Source organism: Rousettus aegyptiacus, unplaced genomic scaffold (assembly GCF_014176215.1).
Source record: "Rousettus aegyptiacus isolate mRouAeg1 unplaced genomic scaffold, mRouAeg1.p scaffold_m13_p_6, whole genome shotgun sequence".
In the NCBI taxonomy this organism is placed as follows: Eukaryota; Metazoa; Chordata; class Mammalia; order Chiroptera; family Pteropodidae; genus Rousettus; species Rousettus aegyptiacus.
Window position 1 is genome coordinate 84,499,008 of NW_023416309.1, and position 21,507 is coordinate 84,520,514.

A 21,507-nucleotide genomic window follows, 5' to 3' on the forward strand; every position below is an offset into this window, starting at 1 on the left:
AACTTATCCTTTCATCTCAAATACCTCCTCCTCCCCTCTCATTTTCTATTTCAGTTGATGGCACTATTATATACCTGCTCACTCAAGTCATCATCATTTCATCTTTAGGTAAATGAGCACTATACCTAGAAAGTGATTTAAAATCTAAATTCTTATCAAAAATGCACCTTCCTCTTCACCCCAACTAACTGAGCTTGTTCAGGCCATTTTCATCTCTTACAAGAACTCTTTTTGCCTTCCAGTTCTATTGAGATGTAATTTACATACATCATTGCATAAGCTTAAGTGTATAGCATAATAGTTTGACTTACATAATTGTGAAATGACTACCACAAAAAGTTTATTCAGCATCCATCATCTCATGTAGATAAAATAAAAAGAAAAAAAGAGGGAAAAACTTTTGCTTAAAATTATGGACCGCTTCATGAATTTGTGTGTCATCCTTGGGCAGAGGCCATGCTATTCTCTCTACTGTTTCAGTTTAGTATAAATGCTGCCAAAGCCAGCACCGACATCCTTTTTATTGGTTCCCTTAGCTCTCTCTCCCACTCAGCTTCAAAATTACTACTTCATAAGGCCCTACATGGCTCTCAATCTCCTACATAATAAAGGCCAAGCTTTTTCACATAGGACAGAACTCCCTGCAGGATCTCACTTTTGCTTACCTAACAATGCCCTATTGTTTGCTGTTCCTGGACCCAGAAAAGTTCACTTAACCTTCTCTGAGTCTACTACTCTTTTGTAAAAATGGCGATCCTAATCTCTCAAAGTTGACTTGAGGTTTCAGAAATCATACATACTTAAAACGATACACAATCAAGGGGTTACTCTCCTAATCGCTCCTTTACACTTTATATCTATCTAGTGCCTCTTTTCAATTCAATAATATTTACTGAATACTTAATATGTGCTAGGTACTGTGTGGGACAGAGGGCATGACAGAAAAGTAGGTTGAATTGACGTGAGAATTGACGTTATCGTTGCCGTCACCAAACTTATTACATTATAGTTTCTCAACCACTACCTTTGAGGACTAGATAATATTTAACATTATCAGCAAATCAGGGAGTCCTCGGAAATTCAGGTCAGGCTGCACCCCTGGGCGCCACCAGCTGCCCGTACCTCCGCTTTCCTCGGCCACGACCGAAGATTGGGAAGCATCCCCGCTCCCCAACATCGAACCCGGAGCCTCACTAGTCCGAATCCGACCGCTGCCCGCGTGGCAAGCGTGGGGCGGGACGCGGACGTGTGTCGCAGCCCGGGCCGGAACCTTTGCGCCTGCGCGCTGCGGCCCGCTCAAGGACCCGGATTTAAAGCGACAGGCGCTACCACCCACTGTGGCTGAGCGCGGCCAATAGTCGCTAGGTCACAGGCCTACACTGTGCGCCGGAACCGGGGAGGCAGGTGAGTGGCGGCGCGGCGGAGCTGGGCAGTGGGGAGAGCGGCGGCCCGGGGCTCGGCGGGGCCAGGGAGCCAGCCCCTTCGGCTCCTCCCCCGCCCACAGAGCTCCAGGGCACACCCTCCGTGACGTGACGGCCCCCCTGGAGCCCATGGGGGCTGGTTTGTGGCTCTCCCTGGCCCCTACGGGTCCGCGCCAAGGAAGGTGCTCCCGCAGGGGCCGCTCTGGCCCCTGCCGGCTCAGCACACCGAAGCCTTTCTTTTGCTGCCGCGTCCCTTTCCCCATCCCCGGGCTCTTTGCTTGGTCCTCGGACGTCGGAAGCCAAGGGACTTGCTTCCCCACTTCCTCTCCGGTGACCCGGGGTCTGCACCCGGCTAGTAACCCCCGCCCACTGTCCCGAAAGCATCGCGGGAAGGCCCTCCAGGAAAAGCAGCAGCAAGGCTTTCACTTCCCCGCCTGGTGCAGCTCACTGGCCCGAGGCGGCCCAGGCTGCGTTCAGGCCTCAGTGGTTTCCTTCTAGACAGACTTCTTTTCATGAAATTCTGAGCAGTGGCCGTTGGGGACTGTGGGACAGGCTCGTTTCCTCAAAGCAGCATTGTGCCTCCTCGTGGCCTGGTGCTTTCTGGGCCTCCGGTCCTGCAAAGTTTGGGGTGCTCTGAAGTCGGTGCCTTCCATTACAGGCTTTGAGGGGTGCTTCATAAATCGGTCTTCCTGAGGAACATGTTGAAACCTCATTTGTTCTTAGCCCCACTTATGGACCTGCCGTACTTTCACATACTTCACCTCTGTGGTTATTAAACTTTGGGGGGGGGGGATAGAGTACTTTGTGAATTTCATGAAAAATCATAAACCTTCTCTCCCCTCAAAAGATACATATTAATATGCATATTTTATACATAAAGAAATTCAGAGCCTCCCACCCCCACCCCATCTGTGGACTCATTTTAATTTTCCCAACCATTGTTTGAGGTAGGTATTATTTTCCCTGATTTAGAAATAAGAAAACTGAGAGGAGTTAAAGGATTTTTCCATCCCTGATTCCCATCCACCTACTTTCCTCTGCATCATGTTTCATTACAGTAAGTGAAGCCTGCTTTCATTATAATCCAATAGCATTTTCACTACAAAGCAGTGTGCAGGCTGAAATAATTTCCAGTACATTTAAAATCAGAACTATGAAAATACTTCAGAAAATAATCCAAGCAGATGGAAGGATCCCATGCAGATATTATCCCTTGTTTCCATTGGGATTGATTTATCAGTTTCTTTGATTCTTGCCGTCCATTTATGTCAGCATTCCATGATTCAAGTTGCTGAAATATAAACAGGCTAATTGCGCATACGGAGCCTCTGCTGTGTGTCCAGCTCTGTTCTAAGGGCTTTACTCTTAGAATAACAATCCCTTGAGTTAAGTACTATTATTACCCATATTTTACAGTTGAGGAAATTCAGGAGTGGAGAGGTTAAGTAACCTACCAAGGTCACACAGCTAATGAGGTAGGTTTTGAACCCAAGCATTCTGATTCTAGACTCCCTTTAATTGCTTCTCAAAATAGGGCTTCTGATTTAATCACAGATCTTTATAATAGCTTAATTAGTTTCTAAGGATGGCATATATGTTATACTTAACATTAAAAACTTCATGAACATAATGTAATTTTTTTTGGTGATTAAAAAGAAACTTCAGGTCTTGTAATACTTAGAGGTCATCATTATGAATATCAGGTATTGCTGAGGCTTTAAGAAAGGTTTTATGTTATTTGGATTTTCTTGATTAGCCCCACTTATGGGCCTGCCATACTGCATACATGTGTGCAGTAGGTAATTGAACACCCTTTTGCAAACTGAATTTTCCTGTACTGGAACTCTTCTTTATCCTGTAGGCAATAAATCTTTAATATTTTGGGAAGTGTTTGATTAGTCAGCATAGACTGTATTAGGACCTTGGCCTTTGAGTAAATGGGAAGCCTAGCCCCTCATTTATATCTCACCTTTTCTGTTCTTCACCTTATCGTGCAGCTGTATGACTTTGGCTTTCAAGATTCTCTTCCCATCAACCGTCCGTGCACTCAGCCGAAAGGAATTGTGCCTATTCCGAGAACAGCATCTCTGGCCAGATATAAAACATTTCAACCAGTGGTCAGAAACAGGTCGGCTTCATGGGCCCTGCCTACTCTGGAAAAGAAAGCCTGTTCTGTCATTCCACGAAGGCAGTCTAAGACTACGTGCCACCTGCCTTGTCTTCTTGCCAGGGTCGCATGTGGGACTCTGCAGTGGGCCCTGTGAGATGGCCGAGCAACGGTTCTGTGTGGACTATGCCAAGCGAGGCACAGCCGGCTGCAAAAAATGCAAGGAAAAGATTGTAAAGGGTGTGTGCCGAATTGGCAAAGTGGTTCCTAATCCTTTCTCAGAGTCCGGGGGTGATATGAAAGAGTGGTACCACATTAAATGCATATTTGAGAAACTGGAGCGGGCCCGGGCCACCACAAAAAAAATCGAGGACCTCACAGAACTGGACGGCTGGGAAGAGCTAGAAGATAATGAGAAAGAGCAGATAAACCAGCACATTACAGGTGGGGTGAAGAATACTGCTTTTTCATCTTGCTAGTGTTGAAAGAAAAAGTGATAAGGAGACTAGAGTCCAATTTCCCTTTCTTTCTTTCCTCCATTAACTTTTTATTTAGAAATAATTTCAAACTCACAAAAAGTTGCAAGAATAAAAATAGTACAAAGAATGCTTATATTTCCTTTACCCGGATTTAATTATTGTTACCATTTTGCTGTCTTTGCTTTATCATTTGTGTTCTTGTATGCTCTATTACTCTTTCCTTACACACACATTTAGTTTTTTTCCTGGACCATCGAGTGTAAGTTGCATACATCATGGCCCTTTGTCTTTAAATAGTTCAATGTATATATCATAAAAATAGGAATATTCTCTTAAATGACTATAGATACAGCTAACAATTTCAGTAAATTTATTCTTAATATACTTTATTGTCTGTATTCCAGTTTGTTAATTGATAAAATAATACCTTTTATAGCTTTTTCCCCCCTTCTGTATAGAATCCCAATCTAAGATTAAATATTGCATTTGGTGATCATGTCTCTTTAGCCTCCTTTAATCTGGAATATTTCCATAGCCTTTCTTTTATGATACTGACATTTTTTAAGAGTAAGATGCTATACCTACCACCGCTTCCTTTTATCTATCAGTTAATCTGAATGGGCTCACAGATTACTTCTTTTTCCTGGTGGGTCATAATTTTACTGTGATTTATTAATTTGATTCTTATTGTTCCATATTTGGCCAGTTGGGGAGCCCCTTTGAGCTGGTTTCTGTGTCATGGATACACTTATCATTTTTTTAAAAAATGTTTTAAAGTTCTTCCTTACTCTCTGGCATAACAGTATGCTCTTAGGTTTACCTTCTGTGTATCCTGTCCCTGCCCTGGAAACCACCATTTCTCTGAAAAGTTCTGATTCCTGTTAGTGGGGAATAGCATTAAAGACCATAATCTGGGTGTTACATGTCTTTGTTGCCATTAGTATCTTTTTTTAAGCCCTTTTAGCAGACTAGAACTAGAAAATTTAGGTATATACTCAAAAACATGCATATACATACACAGGTACATATATGTGCATATACATGTATATTTACATGTATGCATATTTTAGAAATTTTACACTGATGCTTCCAAATCCAGTTAGTCCTTTATGACCATCAGTGTCCTCAACTTTAAAGTAATACTCATAGTTTTAATTAAGTATAGTTCTTGTCACTGTAGGAAGACTAGTAACAGTGGCTCTAAATGGGCATTTAATCCTTGTTCTTTGAAAGGAAAAAAGACATCCAAGAGAGAAAACTATGTCTAATAATTCCTTTCTCAAGCCCCCATCCTGCCCTATGCTGCCTTAGCCATTGGCCTCAGCCTTTGTTACTTCTTGACTCATCTAATTCAGAGGAAGAGAAATACAAGGTAGAGTTAAAACTGTCACAGCTCGAATAACTCAGCAGCTGGAAATTTTCCTGCCCATGCCAATCCAACATTCTCTTTTATCCATCTTCATTTTACTTTTTTGTGCATCTGTAAGTTGGGGCTAATTCCGTGAAGCTAAGCTTCCCAAGTTTTATCTTTTGATAAAATGTGATTTCCACTCTTCCCTCGACAAATAATCTGGAGATTATTATGTGTGAGATAAGAGTAGAAAGTGTTGGTGAAAATGTATTACTAATAGAAGTAAAGGGTAACTAGGTCTTTTTCCCCGGAACACCTTCCCCTCCAAAACCTTCCTCTCCAAATACCCACTACCTCTACTCAAAAAGACTGGCCAGCCAGCAGCCAGCTTTAGGTTGACGCCATGGTAGTAACAAATGAGGCTCTAAGAGTGGTTGATAGACCTTTCAGAAGCTTTCTCAGGGATCTTTCACTGAAGGATATTTTCCTTTCTTTTGGGGTCCTACAGATCTATCTTCTAAGACAGCAAGCACACCAAAGAAGAAAGCTGTTGTCCAGGCTAAGCTGACAGCTACCGGCCAGGTGACATCTCCAGTGAAAGGTGCCTCATTTGTTACCAGTACCAATACCCGGAAATTTTCTGGCTTTTCAGGTAAGGTAGATTGGTTAAGGCTACTTTAGCTGTTATGGTCCACCTTTTAATTTGGTGTCCTATTTGGGACTCTGGCTAAAAGTGAAAATTCTGTGCTATCTCATCTCAATAGTTTGCTTCCATCTGAGTGGGGACAGACTGGCTAATTTTCAACACCCCAACTGTATGGCATTTCTTTGCATACTTTAATTTCTATTGCAGTAAAAAGATGTTTGTTTTGTCAAAACTTTTCTCACAGTAGTTACTTAGATCAGACAGATTATTATAACCTGCCTTTTACTTCCTTGTTTTTTGATAAAGAATTTTGAGAAATGGCATCCCTAAACTTGCCCATACCAAAGAAAGTGTGAAAGAAGGCAGATGTCATGCATGCCCTGTGTTGGATTAGAGGCTTTCACATATTTAGTTTCATTTGTTCTTCAATTAACCTTTGAAAGAACTTTTATTAGGTCCCTTTTATGAATGAGAAAGCTTATGTTCAGATTCATTATGGCATTAGTATTTACACTGAAGTCTGTTTAACTCCCAACACCTGTGCTCTTTTACCGTACACCCTGCTATGTCTTTTATTAGGAGACATTCCGCGACTGACTCAGGTAAACAAAATGAAGCCAAAATACATGGATTTAGAAGTTGCTTGGGGTAATAGTGAAAGAAACCTAGACTTGAGTTTAGAAGACCTGGGTCCTGATTCCAGCAGTATCACCTGACAACATGCTCAGGAGAGCAAGTCACTTCACCTCTGCGCCTCTGTGGCCTCATCTGTAAAGTGGCAATGGCAACACCTGCCTCATTTATTCTACAGTGTTCTCATGAGGACTGAAGGAGATATGGTTGTAAACATGGTGCCTGACTCTATGGGATTTTTTTATTCTTTTAAAACTCTGAGGTTTGTGTTTTTGTTTAATGGTAGGCCAAAGATAGAAATACGGAAGAGTTCAGGTGACAATAACAACATGTTTCTGAAAGGGCCCTGGTCCTGGGGAAGGAATTTGAAAGAAGTTGAAGGGAACAGGGTATTCTGGTGCTTAAAACCTGCCGAACATCACCACTTTAAAGATTCTGTCCCCTAAAATCTTTAGACTCCAGGTCAAGAGGTGAGGATGCATTTATAATTTACAAAGCCCAGACAAGAAGACGCTTACATCAGCAGCCTGCTTGCTAATGGCTCTCCTGTAAGCTTGCAGAGTGAAATTTGGTTTGTAAATGGTCACAAGAACTTAAGAAGGGATCACTCAAGACTTACACAGTTATTTTGGGGTGTCTGGAGAAAAATCCTGCTCGTTGAAAACCTTTTATTTTGACAATAAGAAAGAAAAGACCATAGTGATGGTGGTGAGTAGGAGTGGCAAGGGGCTGGGAGTGTCTTCTCAGGCCTTGGTCTTCTCATCAGTAAGAAGAGATCAAACTAGATAATCTTTAAGGCTTCTTCCAGCTCTAAAAGGCTGTGATAGCATTGGTTTCACGTTGACTAACATGTCCCATGATATCTTTCCCCGTCCTCAACCTAATTTTTCTGGGTTCAGCTTTACAATTGCTCTGAGATCCTTCTAACCACTCTTGGCATGAAGGTGGCCTTTGTTCTTCTGTGAAATGCTCATATAAAAAGATGTACATCAGCTGGTCCTCTGCTTGGGTGTGAAGTCACAGTTTCTTTTACCATTAATAGCTGTAAGATTTGGGGGAATTACTTGACCTCTATTTCTTTACCTGTAAGATGGGCATAACGATATCTACCTCAAAGGGCTATATGAGGGATTAAATGAAGCTACACATAGAGCACCAGCAGAATGCCTGTTAGTTTTTCTTTATTCCTTTTCAGCAAGGCAAAATGAATTATCTGTGCTGTTTCTCCCTTTTTCTCTCTCCAATAGCCATGCCCAACAACTCTGGGGAAGCCCGCTCAAACCCTACCCCTAGAAGAAGTCTTTCCTCAAGCAAATGTGACCCTAAGCATAAGGATTGTCTGCTACGTGTGTTTCGGAAGTTGTGTGCCATGGTGGCTGAAAATCCTAGCTACAACACGAAGACTCAGATCATCCAGGACTTCCTTCGGAAAGGCTCAGCAGGAGGTGGGACCTAGAGTATCCTGGGTGGGCTTTTCCTCTGAAGAGCCCAGAGCCATGGCTAGCTTCATGGGCATATGAACTTGTTCAATTGCATGGGGCCCCATACTTGGTTTAATTGCTCTGCTATTGTTGGCTTGAAACTCTTAATAATTTTGACCAAAGAGCCCTACATTTTCATTTTGTACTGGGCTGCACAAAGGATGTAGCCAGTTATGCTCTGAGCACTTGGCATCTTTCTTCCCTTGCCCTATTAAGTCAAAAGACTCTATTCCATTTGACTAAGAGGAATATTCACTATCCTACATGTTTTATTAGGTTTTTGTGACTCACATGCACAGCTTGGAATAGAATCTTCCAACCCTGCTTTCATTCATCTAAGAAATCACCACTGAGCAACTATAAGGTGCTCATCACTGGGCACACTGAAGTAAAAGTCATGGCTCTGCACTGCAAGAATTCATCCAGGGGCTAAATTTGGGGATGCAGACACATAAACCACCAGCCACCACCAGAGAACACTGTGGCCTCTGCTAGTGTTATAAAGTACACGTAGTACTATAGCATCACAGGTGGTGATGTAGGCATCTCTTGCAATTCCTTGAGTTTATGTATGTGTTTAAGCTCCATTTCTCAAGAAGGGTTCCTCTCTTCTGTCTCCAGATGGTTTCCACGGTGATGTGTACCTAACAGTGAAGCTGCTTCTACCGGGTGTTATTAAGAGTGTTTACAACTTGAATGATAAGCAGATTGTGAAGCTTTTTAGCCGCATTTTTAACTGCAACCCAGATGATATGGCACGAGACCTAGAACAGGTCAGAGGAAGGGCAGGGTCGGGGGCATTCCAGGTGGGGTTCTGCCAAGCCAAGCACCTGCAATCTCTTTTTTCTGGTTGGGGCACATACTTTTTTAGGAAACTGAAACTGATTTGCACAAGTTTCCATTATGACAGGAGCTGAATGTGAGGCTACAGCTGTTAGTTTCACAAGGTTATGAGGACTGAAATTATACTGCTGAGCCATGAAAGCCTAGCTCTCGAGGGTCAGAGAGCTGTCCCTCCTGGGACTCTTATTCTGGACCTTAGTTTTTCTTGCTTTTTTCTCCCCTATAACTTGGGCTTACCATTCAGGTTTGGTTTGTTCATGACTGCATGGAAAGTTTCTGTCCAAGTACCCCATTATCTGATGACCGTATTAGTCTTAGATTTGTCCTTGTTTCATTTTTCAGTTAAGGCAGGTGGCCAGAACCCTTGGTGGGTGGGGGTACCATTTCCAGGACTGTGGGTGGGATAGATTCTCTAAGAAGTAAGGTTGATATGTGTGAGCTGTGGACAGGAGTAATAATTGAAATCTCTGATTCAAGCCCGGGGGGTTAGGGGGACACACTTGGCCACTCAGGGTTTGTTGCAGTGGCATTTGGTTTTTGGAGACAGGGTGACGTGTCAGAGACGATCAGAGTCTTCTTTGAGCAGAGCAAGTCTTTCCCCCCAGCTGCCAAGAGCCTCCTTACCATCCAGGAGGTGGACGAATTCCTCCTGCGGCTCTCCAAGCTCACCAAGGAGGATGAGCAACAACAGGCCCTGCAGGACATCGCCTCCAGGTTGGGGAAGCTGCCCAGTAGAAATGGGCTTGGGAAGATGGAATCCCTAGGGAAGGAAAGTTCAGGGGTCCAGAGCTGTTCAAAGACCAAGTTGAATGTGCCTCATCCCCTAGGTGTACAGCCAATGACCTCAAGTGCATCATCAGGTTGATCAAACATGATCTGAAGATGAACTCAGGTGCAAAACATGTGTAAGTACCAGCTCTACCGACAGCCTAGGCTGCCAGCTTCCTTTGTTGTTAGCTGGTATCAGGACTTTGGAGTCCTGATTTGCATTTGAATCCTGATTCTACCTTCTTTCCTGTGGGACCCATCACTTGACCTAGCCCAGCCTCCATTTTCCCATATAAAAAATTTAGATAATACTCTTCTCATAAAGGATGGAATATGTTCAGTAAGCATAGTATGAGTCACTTGCCTACTCTAGCCCCCTCTTTGCTAGGGCAGCATGTCCAAGAGCTGTTTTACCTATGAAAGTCTTCAGATAATAGAACATAATCCCTTCCTCATGCATTGAGACCCCTCTTTCTATGAGGACAGACTGCTATCCAAAGCAATAAGGTCAAAGACAGTGTGTTTTATTTCCATGCTCCTGTTCACATTGGCAGGTTAGACGCCCTTGATCCCAATGCCTATGAAGCCTTCAAAGCCTCACGCAACCTGCAGGACGTGGTTGAGCGAGTTCTCCACAACGAGCAGGAGGTGGAGAAGGAGCCAGGCCAGAGACGATCTCTAAGTGTGCAGGCCTCCCTGATGACCCCAGTACAGCCCATGCTGGTAAGGAAGCTGCTCAAGCCTTGCTTTCTATCCCTCTCCAAGCATACTATCCTTCCATGTGAGGTATAAGAGCATATGAATGCTGATAGCCCCTTGCAAGTTGACTACAGGAGTTTGGGGAAGGAAAAGTAGAGATGCAGAGGGGTGTTTCTCAATGAGGAAGTAAAAGCAAAGGAGAAGTCAGCATGATCTAGTGGAAGTAGGCCCAGCTCTACCACCAATAAGCTATAAAATCTTAGATGAGTTACTTAACTTTTCTTAATCTTTAGTTTACCTACAATGACGTATGAAATCCTCCGAAGCATCTACGTAGAATGATTTATTATCTTTCCTGAAGACAGGTGGATGTGTTAGGTAACTCCTGAAGTTCTGTGACCTGCCCCAAAGTAGCTGTGAGAGTTGGTGGCGGAGTCAGACTTTCTGTGACAGGGTGACTTGGGCCTCCTTTTTTTCTGGACCAAGGAAGCTTAAGGAATGGAGACCACCTCTGAGAGAGAGCATCATGGGCCTCTGCTCATTTCATGAGAAATGGGATTTTCTTTCTGGCATTGGTTTTCCTGTGTTACAGGACCTTCCATGAATGCTGCCATGCCCACTGTCAGATCCTTTGCTTTGTTCCAATGGTGTGCAGTGCTTTTTATGAAATGGTTTTGTGTGTTATACTAAAGCTTTGGTTTAGGGTTTTATGTTTCAGATGGGGAAATGTTCTCTCCCTCCCAGGAAGGTGGGACAACCAGCACCAAAATTGTGAGATCACCGTACCAGGGACGGGACCCCAGTTGCCTGCAGTAGTGGCGTCTCTGACTTTTATACGAATTCTTTCTGGAGTCTGTTCTACAACCTGTCATTTAAAGAGTGGCATGGATTATATAGCTTAGCAGTTAACTACATAGCTTTTAGAGTTGGTCCTAGATTCAAACCTCATTCCTGCCATCTACTAGCTATGTAACCTTAAGTACTTCCTTAAACTTCCGTTTTCTCATCCATAAAATGAAAACAGTATCTGTCACATTAGATATCACATCGAGGAAGAAATGAAATTATGTTTGTGATCTGGCACCTATAAATACTCCTAACATGGTAGTCACTGTTGTTTGAGTTAAGATGGCACGGGTATGTGAATAAGCATTCCTGTGTCATTCCCTGTCCTAGGGCTCCCTGATCACTGCCACCCTGCCAGCCTCACTGTCACTTTTTAATCTTACCTCTATGTACTGCCTGTGCCGAAGATAACTGAAATGTTCAATAATAAGCCAAAGGCCTTGCAAGATCCTAAATTATTGGGGGGTGGGGGAGGGGACCAAAATGCTGTTTCAGTGGAATTTTATTTTCTCTACAATGAATTGCGTTCCTCAAAATGCAGTCTCTAGATACGAGACTGCTCATCACCTCTTCAATGGCCTGCCATGAGGGTGTGTCCTGGCAGTTAGTCCACAGAACCTGAGCTCTTGGTCTCTCCCTGCTGAGCAGTTCCTCATTGGGAGAACACCTGTCTCCAGGCTTTTCTTTCTCCACCCCAAGGCCGAGGCCTGCAAGTCCATCGAGTATGCGATGAGGAAGTGTCCTAATGGCATGTTCTCTGAGATCAAGTATGATGGGGAGCGAGTCCAGGTGCATAAGAATGGGGACCACTTCAGCTACTTCAGCCGCAGTCTCAAGCCTGTCTTACCTCACAAGGTAAGGTTTCTTCATTTCTACCAGGACTGTCTTTCCCTTCTGCTTCTAAGAATCTCAAGGTCAGAGTTCCATAGCTGTTCTAGCTCTGGTACACAATAGGTTTATTTTGTATTTGTTGAATGAATGAATTAATTAATTTATTCATTTTTGAACTCTTCTGATAATGAGGGGCTGCTCAGTAGGCACAGCCTAAGAGCCCAGACTTGAGTTAGTTACCACAGAGCCCCAGTGGACAGTGATGCTTCTCTTGCCCACTATGGTGTTGGGACAGTGAGCTCATCTGGTGAGTGACTTATAGTGCTTATCTTTTGTGTTTCTATTTCCTAGTGCTTCCTCCCCGCTGAGGTAAATTATGGCTCATGTACAAAGGGTTGTTGGGCCATCATTCATGAATTTGTCCAACAAATATTTATCGAAGGGCTGTTCTAGGTAGTAGACATCAGCAGTTAAAAAAAAAAAAATGGACCAAAGTTCTGGACCTCTGGAAGCTTACCTTCTGATGTAAACACAATCCCATGTGGGACATCTGGGAGCCAGACTCTCGCCCTCAGTCAGGGGGCACTGAGAACCTCATTCCTCAGGCTTTCTTAGCTCACAGGGCCTCTGCGAGCATTTGGGGGTATCTTTAGGAAAAAGCAGCTAGAACATCTGGCTCCAGTAGCTTGCGAATAGATGGACTTTCTGTCCCCACTACCCCTTCTTTCCTAGCTCAGAGTCCCATGGTGGGTAGCTCACATCCTTACGTCTGGCCTTCCTGCTGTAACACCAAGCAGTCAGGCCATTTGTTCCAGGTGTTCAGAGGAGAGTTAAGTAGTGGCCTCCCCGTGGAGCTTTATGCAGGCTCACTTGCTCTGTGGTGCACAATAAAACTGATGAGTAATTTCTCCTGGAGAAGTGGTTCAGTAGGCCCTCCTTTTACCCAGGAAAAAAGTCTGAGCACAACTTTCCAGAATTAGAGACCTTTCCCTGCTCTCCCTTTTCAAAGTTTCATTCGTCATTCTGTGCTTTTGGTCCATAAGGGAATTGAAGTAGAACGGGATGGATATGCAGGCCTTTCCCATCTCTGGTCCAAGTATCACAACTATGTATGGCTTGTGTGCCTTGTCCAGGGGAGGAATTGGACCACAATCATGCTCTCTGGACCTCACATCTGAAATCACTTCGCAAGGCTCTCTTGGATTACAGCGGGATCTCTCCCTGTCTGAAACAGAGTCTAGGACTCTGCCTTTATCAGGAAAAATCCAATTCCAAACATCTTTTCTTACTCATTTTGAAGAGCTCCCATTCAGAGACCTGCCTCACATTTCCTTGCTTTTAAGGGGGTTCATTTCTTCCTTGCCATCTCTTTTCCATCTAGTTTGTTTTTCCTCACAGATCTTTGCCTGCCCGCCTTTCCTCCCTCCCTTCAATGTTGGCCTATCCCTATTGTTTCTTCTTTTTTCCTCCAAACTCTCCTTCTCTGCAGCCCATAGAAAGTGACTCAGCATGGGCTGACTTCTTCCTAGGTCTGGACAGAGGTCCTGAAACATACCCTATTCCTCTTGTCCAGGTGGCTGACAAGGCCTAGATCTATATTTTGCACATTAGCTGGGCTCCCATATGTTGGTGGTCTGTGTTCCTTCCGGGATCTGGGTTTTGCTTTTGGTGACTCGCTTCAGGTCCCTGCTGCCTACTTCTCCCTCATCTAAATGACCCTTCTACCTCCAGGTGGCCCACTTTAAGGACTACATCCCCCTGGCTTTCCCTGGGGGCCACAGCATGATCTTGGATTCTGAGGTGCTCCTGATTGACAACAAGACAGGCAAACCACTGCCCTTTGGGACTTTGGGAGTGCACAAGGTACTGGCTCAAGGCAAATGTGCAAGAATGAATGCACATGTCTACATATATGTGCATGTGCTATCAGTCTAAAAGGGGAGGGATACATCACTCACTTAGGGTCGGGCTTACTCTGTTTCTGAACTGTTAATGAATTTAGCCCTGAGTTTAGATGTGTTGGTTTCCACTCAGAACCATCTGCTAAGTGCCCTAATGGCCCAGGGGCTTCAAAGCACAAATAGGACTTTTCTATCAGGGACTTCAGAGGGTCCTCAGAAGTGGACTGGTACTACCCATTTTTCATGCCCTCTTATTTTTGTCTTTCACATACCTACTATCATTTTTCTTTACAGAAAGCTGCCTTCCAGGATGCTAATGTCTGCCTGTTTGTTTTCGATTGCATCTACTTCAATGATGTCAGTCTGATGGACAGGTGAGGAATCTCTTTTCATTTCCTAGGTGTTGAGGTGGGGCAGGGGGGAGGTTCCAATTGGAAAAGAGGGAGGAGAAGGGCCTGGAGCATATACTTCTTTGTGTCCAATAGCTAGGCAGGGCCAGGGGCTGCATATTACACAGTCAACTCCCCATTTAGTGTTAGGAAGAGTAGATGTGTTGACTAGATCTCTTCTTGACAGCTTAAGTCACAGAGAAAACCCTAACTCTCACCCCTATACTTTCTCTGCTACAGCAAAATTGACTGTTGATAAGAAATAGACTGAGCACAGTAGGGTTTCAGTTTATTTCTGCAATAGCACCCACAGGGAGGTAAGGCAGATAGACGGTCTTCAGGTCAGAGGTTTTACTTTCAGAAGAGGCCAACAATAGGAAGCTCATGAGTGTAGGGGGCCTGTGGGTGTGACTGTCTTAGAGAAAATAAGCAGTCTTGACTTAGCTGCCTCGAAATTATTAGGCCCAAGAAACCAGTACTGGCCTTCTGCACTTACAGTGTATCCCTGCCATAACCCCTCCCACACTGGCTCACATTCTTGAGTGTGGAAGGGGAAGGAAGTGGAAGGGAGAAATAATTGTTGGGGGTAGGAGTTGGGGTATGGGCTTCAGGTCCTGAGGCCTGTCATCCTGCTGACCCAAGAACCAGCCAGCCTTGGGCCCGGGGTATGGCAGGGTGCTGGGGATAAAAAAAGAGAGAGTCATTTTTCAAGTAGGACCAGAATTCATACAATCTGTTTGGGCTAAAGGCCAGTTCTCCTGTGACTCGATGAAGTAGAAACAGGAACCACAACAGTGAAGTAGCTCTGTGCCATAGCTCACGATTGTCCATTTTTGGTCACTGGAGTCCTTGTAGCCCTTGACAGGCAGAAATGTTAGACACGAAGGCTTTAAGCCATTGCAAACCCTCTTATGAAGCAGTTTATTGTGTCCCTTCCCTCTTTAAAACTCCTAATGGGGACAGGAGGGTCCTGGCTAGACCTCAGCTCTCCACTCTCTTTTAGGCCTCTGTGTGAGCGGCGGAAGTTTCTTCATGATAACATGGTTGAAATTCCTAATCGGATCATGTTCTCAGAAATGAAGCAAGTGATGGTGAGCGAAAGCAGTGTCTTAGTGGTTTAAGAGCAGCAGGGTAGAGAACTCCTTGGCTTAGATATGACTGGGAGAGTGAGTCTTACTTTCTTATGGGGGCTGCTAATATGTATACGTTGTCTACTAGTCTCCACCTAGTAGGGTATGAAACACCCTAGGTAGAGTCCTTGCTTTGCAAGCCCTTTGTTCCTTGTATTCAAGTCAGGGTGTTTGCATTGGGCACTGTACTAGTGTGAGAAAAGAAACAACCTCCATCTTACTCCCATAGCACCCTCTCAATTCTCACTCTCTCTCTACTCTCAACATCTCTCCTGTTATCCCTCAGAAAGCCTCAGACTTGGTCGACATGATAAACCGGGTGATCAGAGAGGGGTTGGAAGGACTGGTGCTGAAAGACGTGAAGGTAAGATGGGCACATCCTTTGCTTTCTCCTGTAGACTCGAAGCCCTCCTTTGATCCTTTCCAGCCCTGGCCAGGAGATGGCAGTGGCGGTCTGAGGTGTTGGAGGGTGGGTGCTCAGGGGTCATCTTTCCAGTTTGGACAGCTCTGTTCTGGATCTAGAGAATGGGTTAGCATGTGTCTGCTGTAGTGCCTGGAGCCTAAGGGCTCTTCCCCAGGGTGGGATGGGCACTGATAGATCTGATATGTTGAGTGAAGAGGTAAATCCTGCCCTCATGGAATTTCCATTCTAGTTCATGGTTTCTCTTGCTTCCTCTCAGGGTACATATGAGCCTGGAAAGCGGCATTGGCTGAAAGTGAAGAAAGACTATTTGAATGAGGGGGCAATGGCTGACACAGCTGACCTGGTGGTCCTTGGGGCCTTCTATGGCCAAGGGAGCAAAGGTCAGGGCGGCCTCCGGCCTGTGGGATGGCACTTATTTGAAAGGCACCACTGAAGGTAGAGGCTGGCCTTTTTACTGGCTTGATTTACCAGTTAGGCTAGTCATGACTTCCAAAGTTCTGGGATCAGGGGCCCCAAACTGGCCCATGTCACCTCAGACAGCAATATCTGAGAGCTACAGACTTAGGCAGGGAAAGGTCAGACAAGAATACCCTGTGCTAGTCTAGCACAAAGAAGCTTACCATGAACTAATTGTTCAGGGCATGACAGCCTTCTCCTCAGGGAAAATTGGTTTGTTCACTGGAGGGAAAGCTGGGCTCTTAGGAACTAGTACTTTTAGGCAATCTACCATGTGCTAGGCACTGTTCAATTCCTTATACTCCTCGCCAGAGCCCGACAGGTTATATGTGATTATTCCTAATTTAATGAAGAGGAAATTAGAGCTCATAAAGCTTAAATTATACAGCTAGTAAGAGGTAGAAACAGGTGAACTCCGGCACTCTGACACCAAGGCCCAGCCCTTTCCAATAGGCTGTCTCTAATTGGGCACATGGGGCTGGCAAAGATGGCTCCCTCCACCCACAATTTAATTCATCCCTCTCCCAGGTGGCATGATGTCCATCTTCCTCATGGGCTGCTACGATCCAAGCAGCCAGAAGTGGTGTACAGTCACCAAGTGTTCAGGTGGCCATGATGATGCAACACTTGCCCGCCTGCAGAAGGAGCTGGACATGGTGAAAATTAGCAAGGTGAGGAAGGGACCTGGTTGGCCCTGACCTCTGGATTGGCCATCATTACTGAGACAGGCTGCACTTTGGGGACTGCAGGTATCATTTATCTGTTTCCACAGACAGGAGAGCTGCTTGCTTAGCCATGGGAACAGTATTAGGCCTTCAAAGTCTGAGTGCCTACCCTGTGGAAACTGGGCTGCATGCTTTCAAGGCCACACCCTCTCTGGGCAGGGAGGATCCCGTGGGGTGAGGGTCAGCCTTTTGTGCTAAGTCACTTCTCACAATCCCATGACCAAGACAGAGCTTAAGTCTGGTTTTGGCTTGGGAATATAGGATAGCATCTTTTTTCCTCCAGGATCCCAGCAAGATACCTAGCTGGCTGAAAATCAACAAGATCTACTATCCTGACTTTATCGTCCCAGACCCAAAGGTATCAACCCAGTGGCCTGGGGTCCTCTAGCTCACAGAATGAGTTTGCAAATTCTCTAATGCCAGAGACACCATCTCTGCCTCATTGACAGTCTACCCAGGGACATGGATCTGGACTGTTCAGCTAAGTGACAGGCATGGGGATGGCCAGTCAACACTGAGGAATCATCCTCAGTAGTGAGGGAAAGAGGGTCTGCACTTCATTGACAGACACTTGAGGCCCAGGACTTCCTTCCCAAAGGTCACCTAGCATCAGCAACAAAAGTGAGACTTGAACCATCTCCCACCTGTTAGTCAGTGCTTATTTGGTTTTAACTGTTCTGTATTGCGTCTAGTTGATTGGGAGATGGTTGCTTCTTAACCAGTGAGTGACCTAACTTCCTTCTAACAGAAAGCTGCCGTGTGGGAGATCACAGGAGCTGAATTCTCCAAATCTGAGGCTCACACAGCTGATGGGATCTCCATCCGATTCCCTCGCTGCACCCGAATCCGTGATGATAAAGATTGGAAATCTGCCACTAACCTCCCCCAACTCAAGGTGCCAGCTGCATATATGTCCTCTGTCTTCTCCTTTACCCCATTCCACTGAGAAGGCAGTCAGAAAGGGAGACCAAACCGCTGATGGGCCAGAGCAGCAGCACAGGCATCAGGCCCCAGTGAGCAGCCCTGGGTCCCAAAGAGCTTCTGCTCTCACAGCATCCCGCTGAAGACTTGGCCCTAGGCTATCACCCCTATATTGTTGATAAGAACTGAGGAACAGAGAACAGTGATTTATACCAATTACTCAAGGAAACATAGTCAAAGTTAAGAAAAGCACCCAGGAAGCCAGCTTTTCCCCATTTGTCTTTCTTCCCTCTTTGTTTCCCAGCCACATGCGCCTAAAACATACCACACAGACCGCCTTTGAGGCCAGTGGCTGGGAAGGGAATAACCACCTGCCATTCTCCCAACCCCTCAGGAACTGTACCAGCTATCCAAGGAGAGGGCAGACTTCACTGTGGTGGCTGGAGATGAGGGGAGCTCCACTACAGGGGGCAGCAGCGGAGAGAATGAGGGCACCTCAAAGCCTTCTGTGTCTCACAAAACCAGAACCTCCCCCAAGCAGACTTCTGCCAGTGCCAAGAAGGCAGAAGGAAATCTGACTAGCCCTAACAGCAAAGGTGGTAAGAAGGGAGGGGGCTGAAGTGATAGAAAATGCATGTGAGGGCAAAGATCAAAGGACAGGGATCCAGTGTCCCATTCCAGCTTTCAAATCATCTGATTCTCTGTCCACCGCAGCTGACAGTGACTGCATTCCTGTTGTATGTCCAGCCATGGGCCACAGGCCATTCTGCTGGACACTCTCCATCTGCTCAGTAAACCTGACAGGACCCTGGGAGAACCCATCAGATCCAGAGATAAGCTACCTCTGAGCTCTCTCTTTTCACACCACGCACATAGCAGAGCAAGGCCCGGCCCTCTCTTTGCTGCCCTGACTTCAGGAACTATTATTGGGTCCCTCAACCCTCTTCTTAGTTCTTATCCCCAACTCGTTCCTGCAGGCCACAAGCTGACTGCAAAGCCTTCTCTGGTGAAAGTGGGAGAGAAGCTGGTCACAAAGTCGCCTGTGAAAGTTGGGGTGAAGCGGAAGGCTCCTGATGAGACGCCATGCCAAGCAAAGGTGAGGGTTAAGAATAGCAGTGCACTAGGGGACCGGTTTTGCCCAGGGCCTCACGTTCCCAACCCTTTGCATTTTAACTTTGGGAGATGAGCAAAGGTGTTTTGGGGCTAATGGCCAAACCCATCTCCCTTCCTGCAGCTGCTCCTCTGTCCTGGGCAGGGCCAGCAGTGCTGCTGTTCCACCCTGTGCCCTCTTGTTGCCTTGCAGAGGCGGCCAGCCAGCAAGCAGAGAGGAAGAACTGTGCCTACAGGCAGGAGATAGAACAGCCCAGCCTAGCCAAGGGAGGCTGCAGGGACATTAAAGGGGAGAAAGCCCACTCTGGGTGTGGGAGTGCAGCAGTGTGAGTTTGTGCCAGCCAGTGAGGACGGGGAGAGGGCATGCACTGCCTTGGTGACTCTCCTCCCACCTGAGGAGCCTTTTCCCTTTTGTATTCCCTTGTCAGGGAATTACAGCTGCCAAGCACCTGTTGAGGCCAGTAACTAGGCTCAGTTCTCAGGGAGCTGATGGCCTAAAGTGCAGATGGAGAAATGTGGTAACCATAGTGTGACTTCACCACCCCATATGCCCACCAGCCAAGAGCAAGCACTGAAGTCTGGCAGCTCAGGCCCTGAATCTAGGCCTCAGCAAACCTACAGTATTTTCCTGTCTTTTGCTACCTGAAGCCCTTGAATCCATCTACAGTAATGAGCTGGGTTTCTGCTCCCCCTCCCACCCTTAACCCCCTCCCCCAGCACCACCACCACCGCATCTAACTATTTATACACACTGGACTGCCCAGATGAGTCACATCACTGAGAGCCAGTGGCCTATCCCACCAGCCACCGGATAGTTCTCGGAGATATGCTTTTCCCTTATCCAGGTCCCTAACGTTGGGACCTGTCCCCTCTCCATCCTTTTTAGGCAGGAATGGAGGGGAGTGTCAGTCCTATATAATCTGAAGTGGCTAGATAATGTGGGGTTTTGATACCTGTGCCTTTTCTCCAGTAAACTCTCAGACTCATGTCCTGACCTCTATCTAGGCTCCCTGTTTCTAGATTTTTCTAACCTTATTCTCTGACCTATGCTCATCTGGGTGGAGACACATCTGCTGCCAGCACAGGACCATCCCCACTTCTGACCCCACCCTGACCTCTGTGCATTTGCAGGTGCTACTAGACATCTTCACTGGGGTGCGGCTCTACCTGCCGCCCTCCACACCAGACTTCAGCCGTCTCAGACGCTACTTCGTGGCATTTAATGGGGACTTGGTACAGGAATTTGACATGGCCTCAGCTACACATGTGCTGGGTAATAGGGACAAGAACCCTGAAGCCCAACAGGTCTCCTCCGAGTGGATTTGGGCATGTATCCGGAAACGGAGACTGGTAGCTCCCTGCTAGGACTGCTGCCTACCCTTCCCTACCATGGGTTCCAGCTGGGGCAGAACAGGATGGGGACAGACTTTCTTCTCCAAGCAATATGTCTTCCAGAACCCACCAAAATGGTCTCTCCCCAGCCAGGAGTCAGGTGCTATGGGTGCCACCAGTGAAGAAACTGACTTCTGTTTCTCCTGCTGGTTTACATAGATCTTTCAGATCTGTGTGCTAGTTTTGTTATGTTTTCTTTAAAAAGCTTTTATCCCTTTAAAAAAATAACACCTTACAGTTATCTGTCTTTTCCCCGTCTACCCCATGTAATTTCCATAGTGGTTAAGGAGTCAAGTCAAGGCTGGGCTACTGACACTCTGTCCACAAAGCCAATCCCAGTGACAGTCATCTTCTTCCTGCCTGACCCCTTTTACTTCTAGGCTCATTTTAAAATTGTATTTCAGAGGCTGCCCTCCCTCAGAAATGCTGCTTACATTTGGCAAAACTTGTATTCATCCTGGCCCTTTTTCCCAGGAATGAAACCTCATTGGAAAGAAAATAAAATGAATTTTCTGATGTTTCTATGTTCTATTACAGGGTATGGGTCTGGTTTGAAGGGAGGGAATCACAATCAGGTAGGAAAATGGGGCCTTCATGAAGAAAACAAAAGTTGTTTGGGCTACTTTTCTAGGGGATAGAAGGCTCCAAGAAGATCTGCCTCCTCAAATTCTAGAAACAAGGCTGTTCTTTAAGATAACCCACTTGAGGACAAATCTACACAACTTACTTACAAAGAAAGGCTCTTATGCCACCCTGAGGCTAATTTATTATAAAAATAATTTAGTTTAAACAAGTGCTGTTCAATAGAACTTTTTCAGCAATGGAAATAGCCTATAAATCTTCTGGCCAATATGAACTAGCTACATTGGCCTTTGAGCACTTGAAATGTGGCAAACACAGCTAAGTAACTGAAGTTTTCATTGTAAGTCAACTTTAAATGATCACTTGTGGCTA

General features: G+C 45.7%; 1 protein-coding gene and 1 non-coding gene across 6 annotated transcripts; one reads left to right on the plus strand and one right to left on the minus strand.

The window, feature by feature from the left end:
- Positions 1-339: 339 nt before the first annotated feature.
- Positions 340-21,070, plus strand: LIG3 (DNA ligase 3). 5 transcript variants are annotated; one of them, XM_016163205.2, is made up of 20 exons: positions 340-1,404; positions 3,419-3,972; positions 5,867-6,010; positions 7,885-8,082; positions 8,740-8,891; positions 9,509-9,675; positions 9,789-9,866; positions 10,284-10,452; positions 11,974-12,129; positions 13,837-13,968; positions 14,301-14,380; positions 15,399-15,486; positions 15,812-15,889; positions 16,206-16,329; positions 16,934-17,076; positions 17,414-17,488; positions 17,879-18,025; positions 18,446-18,650; positions 19,029-19,147; positions 20,293-21,070. In XM_016163205.2, exons 2-20 carry the CDS (start codon positions 3,423-3,425, stop codon positions 20,524-20,526), a joined length of 3,039 nt encoding a protein of 1,012 aa, XP_016018691.2. In that variant the 5' UTR covers positions 340-1,404; positions 3,419-3,422; the 3' UTR covers positions 20,527-21,070. The 5 variants fall into 5 exon arrangements, with proteins under 5 accessions (XP_016018691.2, XP_016018692.2, XP_036079571.1 ...); XM_016163206.2 differs by lacking the exon at positions 340-1,404 and adding an exon at positions 2,368-2,478; XM_036223678.1 differs by lacking the exons at positions 340-1,404; positions 20,293-21,070 and adding exons at positions 2,872-2,896; positions 19,355-20,286.
- LOC118604413 lies at positions 407-508 on the minus strand. The gene has a single exon (XR_004951724.1). It is a non-coding gene; the product is annotated as a U6 spliceosomal RNA (small nuclear RNA).
- Positions 21,071-21,507: the final 437 nt, after the last annotated feature.